We start from the raw sequence: 13,958 nt of genomic DNA, 5'->3' as shown, positions 1-13,958 counted from the left end.
GCTCCAACCGTTGCCAAACCCTCGGCCAAACCATCACACGGAAATATAAAGTAACCCATAAATAAAAAATCTGCCGTCTGCTGAAAAATTGTTCGGGTACTCATCATCAAAACCATTGTGATGGAGGTCAGTTTAGTTTGGATTTCAACTGATAGGCGGCGCTAGTGCATATGAAATAACCTGATAGGTTAGATATCTCGAAATCTGGAATTTTTAGAATATTGGCGTCTTTTACGAAGTTGTTCGGGTGGTCAAAACCATCATGACAAAAACAAGTTTAATTTGAAATACAACCGCTTGGCGGCGCTAGTGAATGAATTATTGGCAGTGGCTGATTTTCTACTCGCCGCTACCACATCCAGGCGCTATAGTATATGCGTAAAATAGCCAGCATGAGTTAACCGCCAGAAATTTGTATGGCGAAAGACATCTAATGCGGGTTTTCTCAAAATTAGGAACTTTTCATGAAAAACTATTTGGTACCGGTTATGTAAAAAGGTGCCCGCTACTACGCCTACCAAATATTTTTCGATGAAGGTGCTTAATTTTGAGAAATCGAACATAGATGCCTTTCGCCATACTAATTTCAGAAAGTTAACTCCTAGTGTGCCGCTATAAGCACGCTCAAAGCAGGCGATTCATTGGAAATAACCTAAAAGGTTAAATATTTCGATAGTTGAAATCTTAAGAATATTGCCGTCTTCTACAAAATTGTTCGGATGATTAAAACCATCATGACAAAAACAAGTTTAGCTAATAATACAACCGCTTGGCGACGCTAGTGTATTGGAAATAACCTGATAGGTCAGGCATCTCAAAATATGTAATTTTTAGAATATTGCCGCTTTCTACAAAGTTGTTCGGGTGGTCAAAACCATTATGACCAACGCAGGTTTAGATTAAGATATAACCGCTTGGTGGCGCTAGTGTATAAGAAATAACCTGCAAGGTTAGATATTTCGAAAACTGAAATTTTTAGAATATTGCCGTCGAGATTGCCGTATTCCACAAAGTTGTTCGGGTGGTGAAAACCGTCATGATGCAAGCAAGTTTTAGTTTTAAACACAATCGCTTAGCGGCGCTAGTGTATAAGAAATAAACTGATAGATTAAATACCTCAAAATCTGGAATTTTCAGAATATTGCCGTATTCTACAAAGTAACTTGCCATAAGACGAGTTCGTATAATTTTACAATTGCACCACTTGGTTGTACCTTTGACAGATACTACAGTAAGACCATCTTGAGTGTCTCGTACTTGACTCGATTCGACTCAACTCGAGCGCCAACGAGTATTGCGGTTTCAAACTAAACTTCTGGTTTTGACTACCCTTTTAAATCTTACATAATAACCAACCTAACAGATAATTCGGATAACTTTGTAGAAGATGGCTAATTTCTAACTCTAACGGATTTAGAAATATTTAACCTAACAGGTTATTTCTCATACACTAGCGCCGCTATGCGTATGAATTCCAAACTAAACTAGTCTCCATCATAAATGTTATGGCTACCCGAACAACTTTGTAGAAGACAAAATCTTTCTAAGTCTTATAGATCTCGAGATATCCAGCTCACTAAATTATTGCATATAAGCCAGCGCCACCTAGCAGATGTGTGTCTAGCTAATCTGATAATCACAAAATGCATTACGCACATATTTATATTACAAAAGTTGGAGCGCGTTCTGAAATATTTGAAAATAAATAATATTTTTTTCCTGATTTTATTTATTTCCGTGTTTGCCTCAATAGCAACCGGATATTCACCACCGGTGCGAAGCATGATTGCACTTCAACAACCTTGATAGAAACAACCGGTGCGAGAACAAGTGCATAAATAAAATATGAACGCTTTTCGTTCCTATACTAGACACTCATTTGGATACACATCGGTGGGGATCGTCTTAGTATACTAATTGATCAGCAGAAGTATTTTCCGTGATACAGTATCCGTATAAAGTTTCGTATATCTGGAAGCAACGGTCTACGTCATTAACCCGGATACGGGATATATTCTGCTATTGCGTCCTCCAAAAGTGCCCCACAAACGGTAACTAATACAACATCTACCTGCTAAGTTTGATCATTAGATGCTCAATTATTTTTGCTTGTATTTTTGATCGTGTGATTTCGGCTTTCCACCATGCAACATGTTTCAAAAATCCTTTTCATTTAAAGAAAAATTACATGCTAATTTATTCGTTAAACATTTAGAATGAGTGCAGATTTGGAAAAACAATGTAAATCGTGTAAAAACAGAATCCAGTGTATATACTAAAAGTGGAACTTTGTTTGTAACAAAATATTTTACCCTTATTATTTTCCATAGTGACGGTGAAGATGCCCTAATATAACATTGGAAATCTGACGACCGGGTCGACGGATAGACAGCGATGCAGATCTGCGCAGAAATAGTAAATATTATTGAACGTAGCACGCCTTCCCTACAGTCACCAAGTGTTTCGCAACCCAGCAGCAGCTACTACTACCGACTATAGAAAAAAAACGTGCGGGTATTCAGGATGGAAACTTTATTTATCTACCCCAGGATGGTAAGTAATTCTTTTCACTTAATTTTGGAGTGCTAAAAACTAATTTTCTAAAATTGATTCAGCTGAATCGTCTTCAGGTAGTCTACATTGCAATAAAAACGAGCAGCCCAACGGCATTATGCTAGTCTCCGGAGCTGTACCTAATCTGGTAGGATCAAATAGAACTTTTGGTTCGAGTAAGACATTGGTGAGGGAGAGCAGATTACTCATTAATACATGAGCTTTCTAAGCTTATCAACACGATTTAGTGGACAACCCAGATCCAATTTTGACCATGACCATCAAGTGACACCAGTGACTTTTGTCACGAACCAGAGATTCATCTGCGGCATTAAAAATTAATATCTTTGGACAGTTAGTTTCCGTACGGGGAACTATAATTAGAGTTTGCAGGTAAGAAACTTATTTTAGTCTTTAGGGGAAAAATATTTCTAAAATATTATTTTATTTTTTTAGGTGATCATTACTGACGTTCTCATTATGCCATGATACAGGATGGGAACTGCATATTGTACGGCGAACAAATGGAATGTTTTCCCTTCCTACATCCTGTCGAGAAGGATGTAAAGCAAGGAGTAATTCTATCCCCCAACGATCATCGATTTTTACACGAACCGAAGCCTTTCAAATCGTGCGACTGCAGGAATTCATACCCGGTGTTCGTTTGGGACATCGTCAGGTTTTTAAAGAATCGAGGTATATAGCTCACTCATGAGTTAGAGGATGCAGTTTGTCTGGACGATTACGGTCACCATCACTGGATTTTTGAAGGGTCGGCGGAAAATAGTTCGAAGGCTCGAAATACTCGAATGTTCGATTCGATCGGACCCATGCCCGTTGTGTCCCATGATTTACGGCCTGAAATTAAAAAGACTGCGCTATCACTTGGCTTATTTGTCGGAGCGTACGTTACTGAAGATCGCCGGTTAGAGATTCATGTTCTCATTATTGGCGATCCTGGCATTGGAAAATTCAAATCATGTGCAGTAGTGTCTCCAAGGAGCATTTTCGTATGTGGGAATACATAGTACTTCTAACGCTGGACTGATGGTGGTTGTTCGCACAGAAAAATACCCAGGGGGACCCTTGAAAGTGCGCGCATTAGTACTGGCAGATCAGAGTGCTTAGAGTATTGATGAATTTGTTAAAATGTCCGGAAACCATCAGATATTGCTGGAAGCCATGGAGCAGCAAGTTGGCTAGAGGAGTTATTTGTTTACTATCCGCAGGTACTTGTATCTTAGCGGCAGCCAATCTTTCTTTAGGTCATAACGACAAATCAAAAAGCGTATGAGTAAATCTCCGAATAAAACCAGCTCTCTTGTCTCGATTTGATTTTCATTCAACTTGATCGACCGCATGCCTACCTAAACAACTAGCTAGCGCTCACGTTCAACGAATATGATACTCCAACAACCACAACCCCGGGTTTCTTCGGAATGGGTATGATAACTATTCACAATAAGGAGCACCTGTTAACGAACGATTGAAAATCAGAGCTAATGAAAAATGTATTTATTGCCGCTGGAACTTATTCAGAAATACATGCCGTATGGACGTAAGAAGGTCCATCCCAAGTTGACGAAATGTGCGGCATTAGAAATAAGACATTTTTACGCCAAAATGCGTCGGGACCAGCAGGGTATGGATTCTATTCAGGTGACGACCCGACGCCTCATACAAGCTAGAGCCAGGATGGATCTTGAAACAGCAACTCTACATCACGCTCAAGACGCGATCCCCATCCTGCGGTACAGTATGATAGATGTGTTCTGCAACGATTTTGGTGATCTAGAGCCGAATCATTTGATGAATGGTACCGGTATCAGCCAGACCGGTTTAGTATAGCGTTTCGAGAGAACCTGCTCTAGCCTAAGGTGGAAACGCAGAGAACAAGACCATTTTCTCACTGGCTGAGCTGATGGCTGGTGTTTGACCGGACTTCAATCGGCTGCGGGACGCGTTGTTCGTTCAAGAATTCTGCTCAAAAAAGGACGCGATTTGTTTTAAAATTCATGTTTGATTAGGGGTAAGTAATGTTATTGTGGCCAATTTGTTCCAACTTTTTTTTGACTTCAAGTAATTAAACAGATTGATAAAAATATTATTTTCCGTAAACTAGCAAAAGAAAAATTAAAATTGAATTACTAAATGTAGCTGGTACTACTGGCATACAACTGGCGTTAATTAAATTGTCAACATTTTTTTTGAAGAATTTGCTTATCCCGTTTTGGTCTGACTTACACCTGTGCTCAGAATAATATAAGCGAAGGCCGATTTTCATACAAAATGGTTAACTTTGACAAGCTGTAACGTCGTACTCCGAAAACCGATTGAGCTAAAATTTTGGCCGTGAACTACAAATATGTTGAATTTTACATAAACTATTTTTTTCCTTTCTCTCGTTAAAATATTACACACTAGGCCAAATTGTTCAAAATAATAGCTAAAACTGCTATTATTTTGAACAGTTTGACCTAGTCTGTATTTTTTTCTACGAATGGAAGGAAAGATTCGTAGTATTTGTAGTTCACTGCCAAAAATCGGTCATTGGAGTACGAAGTTACAGCTTGTCAAAGTTGACTATTTCGTATGAAAATCGGCCTCCGCTGCTATTATTCTGAACACAGGTGTATAAATCAATATAGAAATAACCCGTGTGGATTCAATTTATGTCCGATTGCCATGAAATTTTCAAAGAAGAGGAGTTATCTTGTCTAGATTTTGGTACAGGGCCTGACTTGACCATGGTGTTAATCTGGTCAGATTTATAAAACTACTAGCTGACCCAGTGAACTTGTCTCGCCAAAAATTGATCAGTTTTCGAATCTAATTTGTTGCGTACACTATTTATCTAGAAAACAAATCGATTCTTCAGAATGAATTTTTTTACTGTTTTGTGAAAACATGGAAGAATGTTGAGTAAATTGACTACACAAACAAAACTAAGCACATATCGATCCGAGGTTGGAGAGATGCGGCCTCGAACCGTGCATTGTGGCGTCAAATTGTTGATTCAGTGTTATCTGTTTAGATGTTAACTAAATAAATGAAATGAAAGACGAGTTTGTACAATCCCATTGAATTCCACCACTTAATTGTATCTTGACAGATACGTATTTCGACCTCAACAGTAAGGCCGTCTTCAGTGTCTTGTACTTGACTCGACTTAAGTGGTGGAATTCAATGGGATTGTACAGACTAGTCTTATGACAAGTGAAGACATTCCACTAAAAAGCTCAACATAATTTTCTTAACAATCAATAAATTATTTCAGAAGCTAAATTTTAAAATGTGTTATATGGTGAACTTAAGTTTGAAGGTTTTTCTACAACTCTGCCTAACAGTTTGTTGTTTGAATTTCTCTAACAACGGAGGTATAGCGCTAGAAGTTGCAATAAATCATATACTGAATGATAACACAAATTCAATCATTTAGTTAAAGTTACTGCAACTAGGGCAATAACTACGTTATTAGTGGAATTCTAACAACGGCTATTAGGCAGAGTTGTAGAAAAACCATCGCATTAGATGTCCACCATATAAAACATATTGAAATTCCAATTATTTCCAATTCGGCTTCGACTTGCATATTTATATTCTATGTTTCTAATTGTTTTTCATCCACTCATCTTTTAGGCTGACACATATGGATCAAACCGTCGATTTCAGGTCCGAGGTAACAATGGAAATGCGCTGTGACTTTCATTCGAGTGGCGTATCAAAGCATCTCGTTATCTCGCTAAAATTGTGCACAACTTGCTCATCCGATACAATGACAACTTGATGTAGGTATGTACATTTATAAAGTATAAGCGTATAAGCAGGAATGACCACCTTTTTTTTCAAAAACTTTTGCAGACTTATTCCAGATTTAACACTCGCCATACCCATACCCTCTCTTCCACCTAAGCTGTCCACGTGGTATATGAACAGCCCGCATATATGTTCTGTTTAATAACTCTGAGATGACTTCGAGGGAGCTGTAACCGAGGAATACTATACGAATATTGGATTATGTCACACAATGATGAAGGGCGAAACTACTACCTACATGTTTAACTGTTCGCTGGCCAGTTTTTCATCGGAAAAATAGACACAATCAATCAATCAACCATTTCAATTAATTTAGCAATCAATCAATGAATCATTCAAACAATCGATCAAGCCAAGCAATCAACCCGATCAATTAATCACTCAACCAACAATCATCTCAATCAATTAATCTATCAGTCATTCAATCAACTATCAATAAATAATCAACCCAATTATTCAATCAATCAATCCAATCATTCCATCAACTAACATCCCAATCAACCATTTGTTCAATTTATCAATCAAGCAATCAACTCAATCAATGATTCATTCAATCAATTCCTGAACAATCATTCAATTAAACCAATAAACCAATCAATCAATCGTAATCAACCGAATCAATCAATCGCAATAAACGCAAACAATCAATCAATCAACGAATTATCAACCCAATCAATCAATCTATCAATCAATATTATTCGATCAATCAATCAATCAACCCAATCATTCAAGCAATTAATCAATTAATCATTCATTTGATCAATCAACTGCCATCATACGCATATTTGTCCCATGTTTACTGGGAATCTTATGTACATGGGGCAGTTATGCGTATGACGGCAGTCCATCAATCAATAAAGCCTCAATCCATTAAATCAATCATTCAATCAGCCCAATCGCAATAGCAATCAATCAATCATCCACTTTGTGGGTAGTGTAAAAAAATCCATTCAGTTTTTGTGGTTCTTGTATAAGTTGGGCCCTCCTTAGCCGTGCGGTAAGATACGCGTTTACAAAGCAAGTCGAAAGGTTCAATTCCCGATGCTGAACTAAGTTTTATTATAATAATATTTGCTTTAAAAGGAACAATTTTTACTTATTTTCTTTAAAATGAACATTTAGATTGCGGAGACGAGCCAGCCTAGGGCTGAAAGTCTCCTTAATACTAAGGACACACCTGTGGTATTTGTACCATGGTACAAGAGAACAAGAAAATGATTCCAAGATTATCGTTGATAAAGACAATAATTAGTATGGTACTCATTTCAAGAATCTTGTACCATGGTACTTATACCACCAGTGTGTCATTAGTATAATAGACATAAAAAAAATGGGTTTAATTGTTATGCAATGTTGGTTTCCAGTATTATTGGATTGAACCGCTACCACCATACTGGTCAAACAACTTCACAATCTGATGTGCGCAATGCTAGGCTAGCGAATGGAACTTTGTATTGCATATTGTCCCTACTAGTGTAATACAGATACTCATCAGCGCGCAAGTATTGTGAATATACTCCAGCACGCGTAGATCAAAATTTTACCACCATGGTATTGTACACTGTTAAACACCTGCATTACCATGGGTACTGCGGCAGCAGAAAACAAACCGACAAACGCTCCGCTGCCCGGTACAGAAAGTAAAAACACTGGAAAAGTTTATGCCTGTGCCTGAGCAGATACATATATGCAATCGGACAGAAGGGCTCCGATCCTTCCATTCCATTGGCAGCAACAACAATAGCACTCCTCCCAGTAGACCCCGTTCTCGTAGACGCCCCAGTTGCACACGCCGGTGACACCAGTTTCCGATACCGAGGCGCACCGTCGGATCACCTGACGCCATCGGCCGTCCCAGATAAATCCTCGAGGGCTCTGATGTACCACCTTCATGCAGAACGAACCCGGCATGTTTGACTCATCGCTGTTGCACTTGATGGCAATATTCTGCGTTCGATTGAATTTCTTGTATGCGCCACAATTGTCCACTCCCTTGGGATCCGTCGGTGAGGAACACTGATAGCAACATATGGCGAGGGCTGAGCTAAACAAAATAGAGATGATAACGGCTATTAGTGTAGGATTCATTTTCGTAATGGATATTCGACAAAAACGGAGAGATTCTTAAGAAATTTAACTAAATCCTGCGGGATCAAAACAAACTGCATTTCGTCGCCATGAATGTTTGGAGTCGTTCTGCCTGGAAAGGGTGTTTAGGGAAGACCCCAAAACTTACTTGTGGTTTTGTCTTGTGGTCGTTTCGGTGATCTACTGATTTTTGAATCAGAAACACCATCAGAGGTAAACAAAAATGGAAATGACAACTGTTGTCAAACTGACGTGATTCGAATTGAGGGGCTTCTCAATGGTCGAGTGATTGTAATTATTGTAATCCGTCACTCCCCACACTCTGAAATAATTTTAAACTAAATAGATTTGAAGTCATACTAAATGGCTATCCAGCTTTCCACGCTCGCCATAATGGCGGATGCTATAAATATTTTGACAGTAACTGCTTCCAGACATTGAACTGAAATTTCGCTCTTAGCAAACCATGAAACTATGGTGACCAATACCTACGAGTTGTTTATTTATTGTGAAAATGAAAATGAATTTTTATTAGAGAAGCTGCAGCCATTTCGATAAAAACTATATCATTTACTAAAATTATTTCATATATTTCAGGAAACGAATAAGGTGCATGAAATTGACTGAATCTATAATTAAACCGTTGAATGCGGTTCCTAGCATATCAGGTTCCCGAATTGCATAGAATATCATTCGGCTCGTCAAAGGCTCCGACAGTAGAGATGAAAATGCGAAACTACGTTAAAATTTTTCACTGACTCATTCGCATTTCCAAGCATCATAGAATATTGCTCTGTGAGCTTATTATTAAAGCTAAATTACAGTTCGGAAAACGTGTCGCGAGATGTGCCCCCCATGCATTTTCAAAGGGGCGGGAATTTCGTTTTCCGTGCTCAAATCCTTTGAAACGAACAAAATTAATTTTATACTTAATGCCAATGAAAATTCAGTTGATACAATCATGAATCACATAATTTTTCTAAACTGCAAAACTACAAGGCGCTACTTGTTTGAGCAATTTGAGATGGTGAGAAATAAAATAAACCAGATAGTAATTCGCCGCACTCATGTTAAACGATACAATTTAATTATTTCTGGACAGGCCAACTGAAATCACCAAAGAAATATTCTGGTCGTTTAACATTACTTAAGACTTGTCATAAGACGAGTTTGTACAAATTTAATTCCACCACTTAATTGTACCATGACAGATACATATTACGACCTCAACAGTAAGGTCGTCTTCATTGTCTCGTACTTGACTCGACTTAGTCGACTTAGAAATAATTAAATATTATCGTTTAACGTGATTGGGGTGAATTACTATCTGGTTTATTTTATTTCTCACCATCTCAAATTGCTCAAACTAGGCGCTACAGTTTTGCAGTTTGGAAAAATTATGTATTGTATCAACTGAATCTGTCATTAGCATTAAGTATACAATTAATTTTGTTCGTCTTAAAAAAAACATTTCAAAAGGCATTTAGTAATTTTGTTTCTATAAACTTTATTTCTGTTATTTTCTATGTTTGTTATAAGTTTATCGCATATTTAATAAATAAAAATGGGTATAATTTAGAATACGATTGGGGGAAGGCTGTTTTCAGTTAAATTAAGAGCGGGATTCAAAGGCCCCTTTGAAAATGCATGGGGGGCCAAATCTCACGACACGTTTTCCGAACTGTAATTTAGCCTTAATAATAAGCTAACAGAGCAATATTCTATGATGCTTGGAAATGCGAATTAATCAGTGAAAATTTCTAACGTAGTTTCGCATTTTCCATCTCTACAGTCGAAACCTTTGACGAACAGAATGATATTTCTATGCAATTCGTGGAGATCTTGGAACCTGGTATGCTAGAAACTGCATTCAACGCCTTAATTATAGATTCAGTCAATTTCATGCACCTTATTCGTTTCCTGAAATGCATGAAAAAAAATTAGTGAATGATTTAGTTTTTATCGAAATGGCTGCAGCTTCTCTAATAAAAAATCATTTTCATTTTCACAATAAATAAACAACTCGTAGGTATTGGTTACCAAAGTTTCATGGTTTGCTAAGAGCAGAATTTCAGTTCAATGTCTGGAAGCAGTTACTGTCAAAATATTTATAGCATCCGCCATTATGGCGAGCGTGGAAAGCTGGATTCGCCTGGTTGACCCCGGCTAAGTTTAACCATTGACGAATACATAGACGGAGGGGTGGCCATTTTTCCGGGCACCACTATATACCCCTGGGGAGTGACGGATTACAATTATTACAATCACTCGACCATTGAGAAGCCCCTCAATTCGAATCACGTCAGTTTGACAACAGTTGTCATTTCCATTTTTGTTTACCTCTGATGGTGTTTCTGATTCAAAAATCAGTAGATCACCGAAATCGACCACAACAAATTTCGTTAATTTAAATAGCAGTGCGGTTGGAATTGCAAATGCCTTGTAGGTATTATATGCCGACAAAAATGAACATGGTAAGATACCCTTATGTTTATTTATCAGTGATATTTATTTTTGCTATGTATAACAGGATACTACATGGTTCGGAGCAGCAAAGATCCGGAGGTGATCCGACGGTGCGCCTCGGTATCGGAAAGTGGTGTCACCGGCATGTGCAACTGGGGCGTCTACGAGAACGGGGTCTACTGGGAGGAGTGCTATTGTGCCCAGGATGACTGCAACCATGCGGCGAAATCTGTCACCATTTCGGCTGTGAGCCTTGTGTGCCTTATAGGTTTAAGTTTCATGTTCAGACAAATGTTCGCCTAACGGTTTCTCTGTTAAATACAAACATACAAACTGAAAGCTAACAAAATCCTTTCCATTTTATCTGATAGAACGACAACTTAAGGAAATTTTACCCGTTATTTATACACACCTGACTCCGTCCAGAGTATTTTGTTTTAAGAGGTTAGGTTCGATTTTACTATACTGTTTATTACGTAGGGGGAATGATGGCTTTGGCAGGTTTTGTTCTATTATTGGCAGGGGTTTTTTTTTTGACCAACTAAGCTCAAATTTGGCCTAAACATTCTTTGCATATCAAAGAATATTGTAGCGAAATTTCATAAAATTTGGTCGACGAAAACCCCCTTGCCAATAATAGAACAAAACCTGCCAAAGCCGTCTTTCCCCCTACTCGTAGTAAGAACCATAATCTTGTTCCACACTTTTCCTCTACCAATGGAATGGAAGGATCGGAGCCCTTCTGTCCGATTGCATATATCTGCTCAAGCACAGGCATAGACTTTTCCAGTGTTTTTACTTTCTGTACCGGGCAGCGGAGCGTTTGTCGATTTATTTTCCGCTGCCGCAGTACCCATGGTAATGCAGGTGAATAACAGTGTACAATACCATGGTGGTAAAATTTTGATCTACGCGTGCTGGTGTATATTCACATACTTGCGCGCTAATGAGTATCGTATTGCACTAGTAGGGACAATATGCAATAGAAAGTTCCATTCGCTAACCTAGCATTGCGCACATCAGATTGTGAAGTTGTTTGACCAGTATGGTGGTAGCGGTTCAATCCAATAATACTGGAAACCAATATTGCATATCAATTAAACCCAAATTTTGTTATGTCTTTATTTAGGAGACATTCAACCCTAGGCTGGCTCGTCTCCGCAATCTAAATGTTCATTTTAAAGAAAATAAGTAAAAATTGTTTCTAATTCCAACACAAAATTTTAAAGCAAAATTATAATAAAACTTAGTTCAGCATCGGGAATCGAACCTTTCGACTTGCTTTGTAAACGCGTATCTTACCGCACGGCTAAGGAGGGCCCTACTTATACAAGAACCACAAAAACTGAATGGATTTTTTTACACTACCCACAAAGTGGATGATTTGTTGATTGCTATTGCGATAGGGCTGATTGAATGATTGATTTAATGGGTTGAGGCTTGATTGATTGATGGACTGCCGTTATACGCATAACTGCCCCATGTACATAGGATTCCCAGTAAACATGGGACAAATATGCGTATGACGGCAGTTGATTGATTAAATGAATGATTTATTGATTAATCGATCGATTGATTGAGTTGATTGATTGCTTGGATTAATCGATTGATTGATTGATTGACGGCTAAGGAGGGCCCTACTTATACAAGAACCACAAAAACTGAATGAATTTTTTTACACTACCCACAAAGTGGATGATTTGTTGATTGCTATTGCGATAGGGCTGATTGAATGATTGATTTAATGGGTTGAGGCTTGATTGATTGATGGACTGCCGTTATACGCATAACTGCCCCATGTACATAGGATTCCCAGTAAACATGGGACAAATATGCGTATGACGGCAGTTGATTGATTAAATGAATGATTTATTGATTAATCGATCGATTGATTGAGTTGATTGATTGCTTGGATTAATCGATTGATTGATTGATTGGGTTCTGCTAACGAAAATTGCTTTGATTGATTGATTGATTGATCGAATTTATGGGTGAAATACCATTTACCCATATTTGAGTACTAGTGGTTCATATAAATATTGGTAATGTTTACCTATTAATGGGTACTCCATTATAAGTGAAATTGGCCTAAGTATGGGTAATATTTGTTTGTCTTGGTTTGAAAAAAAATCAAGAAAAATAAAAAATATTTAAAAAAATATATACATATCAAACAATAATTTTATTGTTGTTAATACGCATGTTCTACATATTCATTGAATAGTTCGAGTTATTTTGTTGATTGATGATTGGCTATTACTGCATTACCAGCAGTTGGGAGACTCATCATTAATGGCAATACAGGATCTGATGGTATCAATATCAGGCGAACTGGAATATCAGAATATCATTCAGTTCCTTAGTTGGAAGATCAATCGCAGCAAGCACCGAATCACGTAAACTGACAATAAAAGGACCACCAGGATCCAATAATATATAATATATAGTGACAGCTTGACCCATGATGGCTGCGCCGGATGTTATTCGATCGATCGGTCAAACCGTTGCGACCGGCCGCACCAAGCCCTGGAAAATATAATCAAATCGTCAATGAATTATTAGCAGTGGCTGATTTTCTACCCGCCGCTGCCACATCCAAGCGCTTTATTATATGCGCAAAATAGCTAGCATGAGTTAACCGCCAGAAATTTGTATGGCGAAAGACATCTAAAGCGGGTTTTCTCGAAACTAGAAACTTTTCATGAAAAAATATGTGGTACCGGTTATGTAGGATGGTGTCCTCTACTACGCCTACCGAATATTTTTTCGATAAAGGTGCTTAATTTTGAGAAATCGAACCTTAGATGCCTTTCGCCATACTGATTTCAGAAAGTTAACTCCTGATGTGCCGCTGTAAGCACGCAAAAAGCAGGCGATTCATTATGCCGTCTAATCATTAAATTTCAATGAATCGCCTGCTTTGAGCGTGCTTACAGCGGCACACTAGGAGTTAACTTTTGGAAATCAGGCGAAAGGCATCTAATGGTTATTATCTCGAAAATAAGCACCCTAATGGAAAAAATATTTGGTAGGCG

General features: G+C 38.0%; 1 protein-coding gene, 1 long non-coding RNA gene and 1 pseudogene across 2 annotated transcripts; 2 read left to right on the top strand and 1 right to left on the bottom strand.

Annotated features, from left to right (window-relative positions):
- The first annotated feature begins 3,016 nt into the window (after positions 1–3,016).
- On the top strand, positions 3,017–4,755 carry LOC134204884 (DNA helicase MCM8-like; annotated as a pseudogene).
- A 2,937-nt stretch (positions 4,756–7,692) lies between these two features.
- LOC134204881 (uncharacterized) lies at positions 7,693–8,532 on the bottom strand. The gene has a single exon (XM_062679687.1). The coding sequence runs from the start codon at positions 8,455–8,457 to the stop codon at positions 8,029–8,031; it is 429 nt and encodes a 142-aa protein (XP_062535671.1). The 5' UTR covers positions 8,458–8,532; the 3' UTR covers positions 7,693–8,028.
- Positions 8,533–10,677: 2,145 nt separating this feature from the next.
- LOC134204882 (uncharacterized) lies at positions 10,678–11,272 on the top strand. Its single transcript, XR_009977998.1, has 2 exons — positions 10,678–10,931; positions 10,988–11,272. It is a non-coding gene; the product is annotated as an uncharacterized LOC134204882 (long non-coding RNA).
- Positions 11,273–13,958: the final 2,686 nt, after the last annotated feature.

This window comes from Armigeres subalbatus, unplaced genomic scaffold (assembly GCF_024139115.2).
Source record: "Armigeres subalbatus isolate Guangzhou_Male unplaced genomic scaffold, GZ_Asu_2 Contig941, whole genome shotgun sequence".
Taxonomy (NCBI): Eukaryota; Metazoa; Arthropoda; class Insecta; order Diptera; family Culicidae; genus Armigeres; species Armigeres subalbatus.
The sequence above is the reverse complement of the archived record's forward strand: the minus strand, read 5'-3'. Positions and strand labels throughout refer to the sequence as shown.

Bases quoted from the DNA above. Each gene is read 5' to 3' on its own strand.
- LOC134204881 (XM_062679687.1), bottom strand. From the start codon at position 8,457: ATGAATCCTACACTAATAGCCGTTATCATCTCTATTTTGTTTAGCTCA.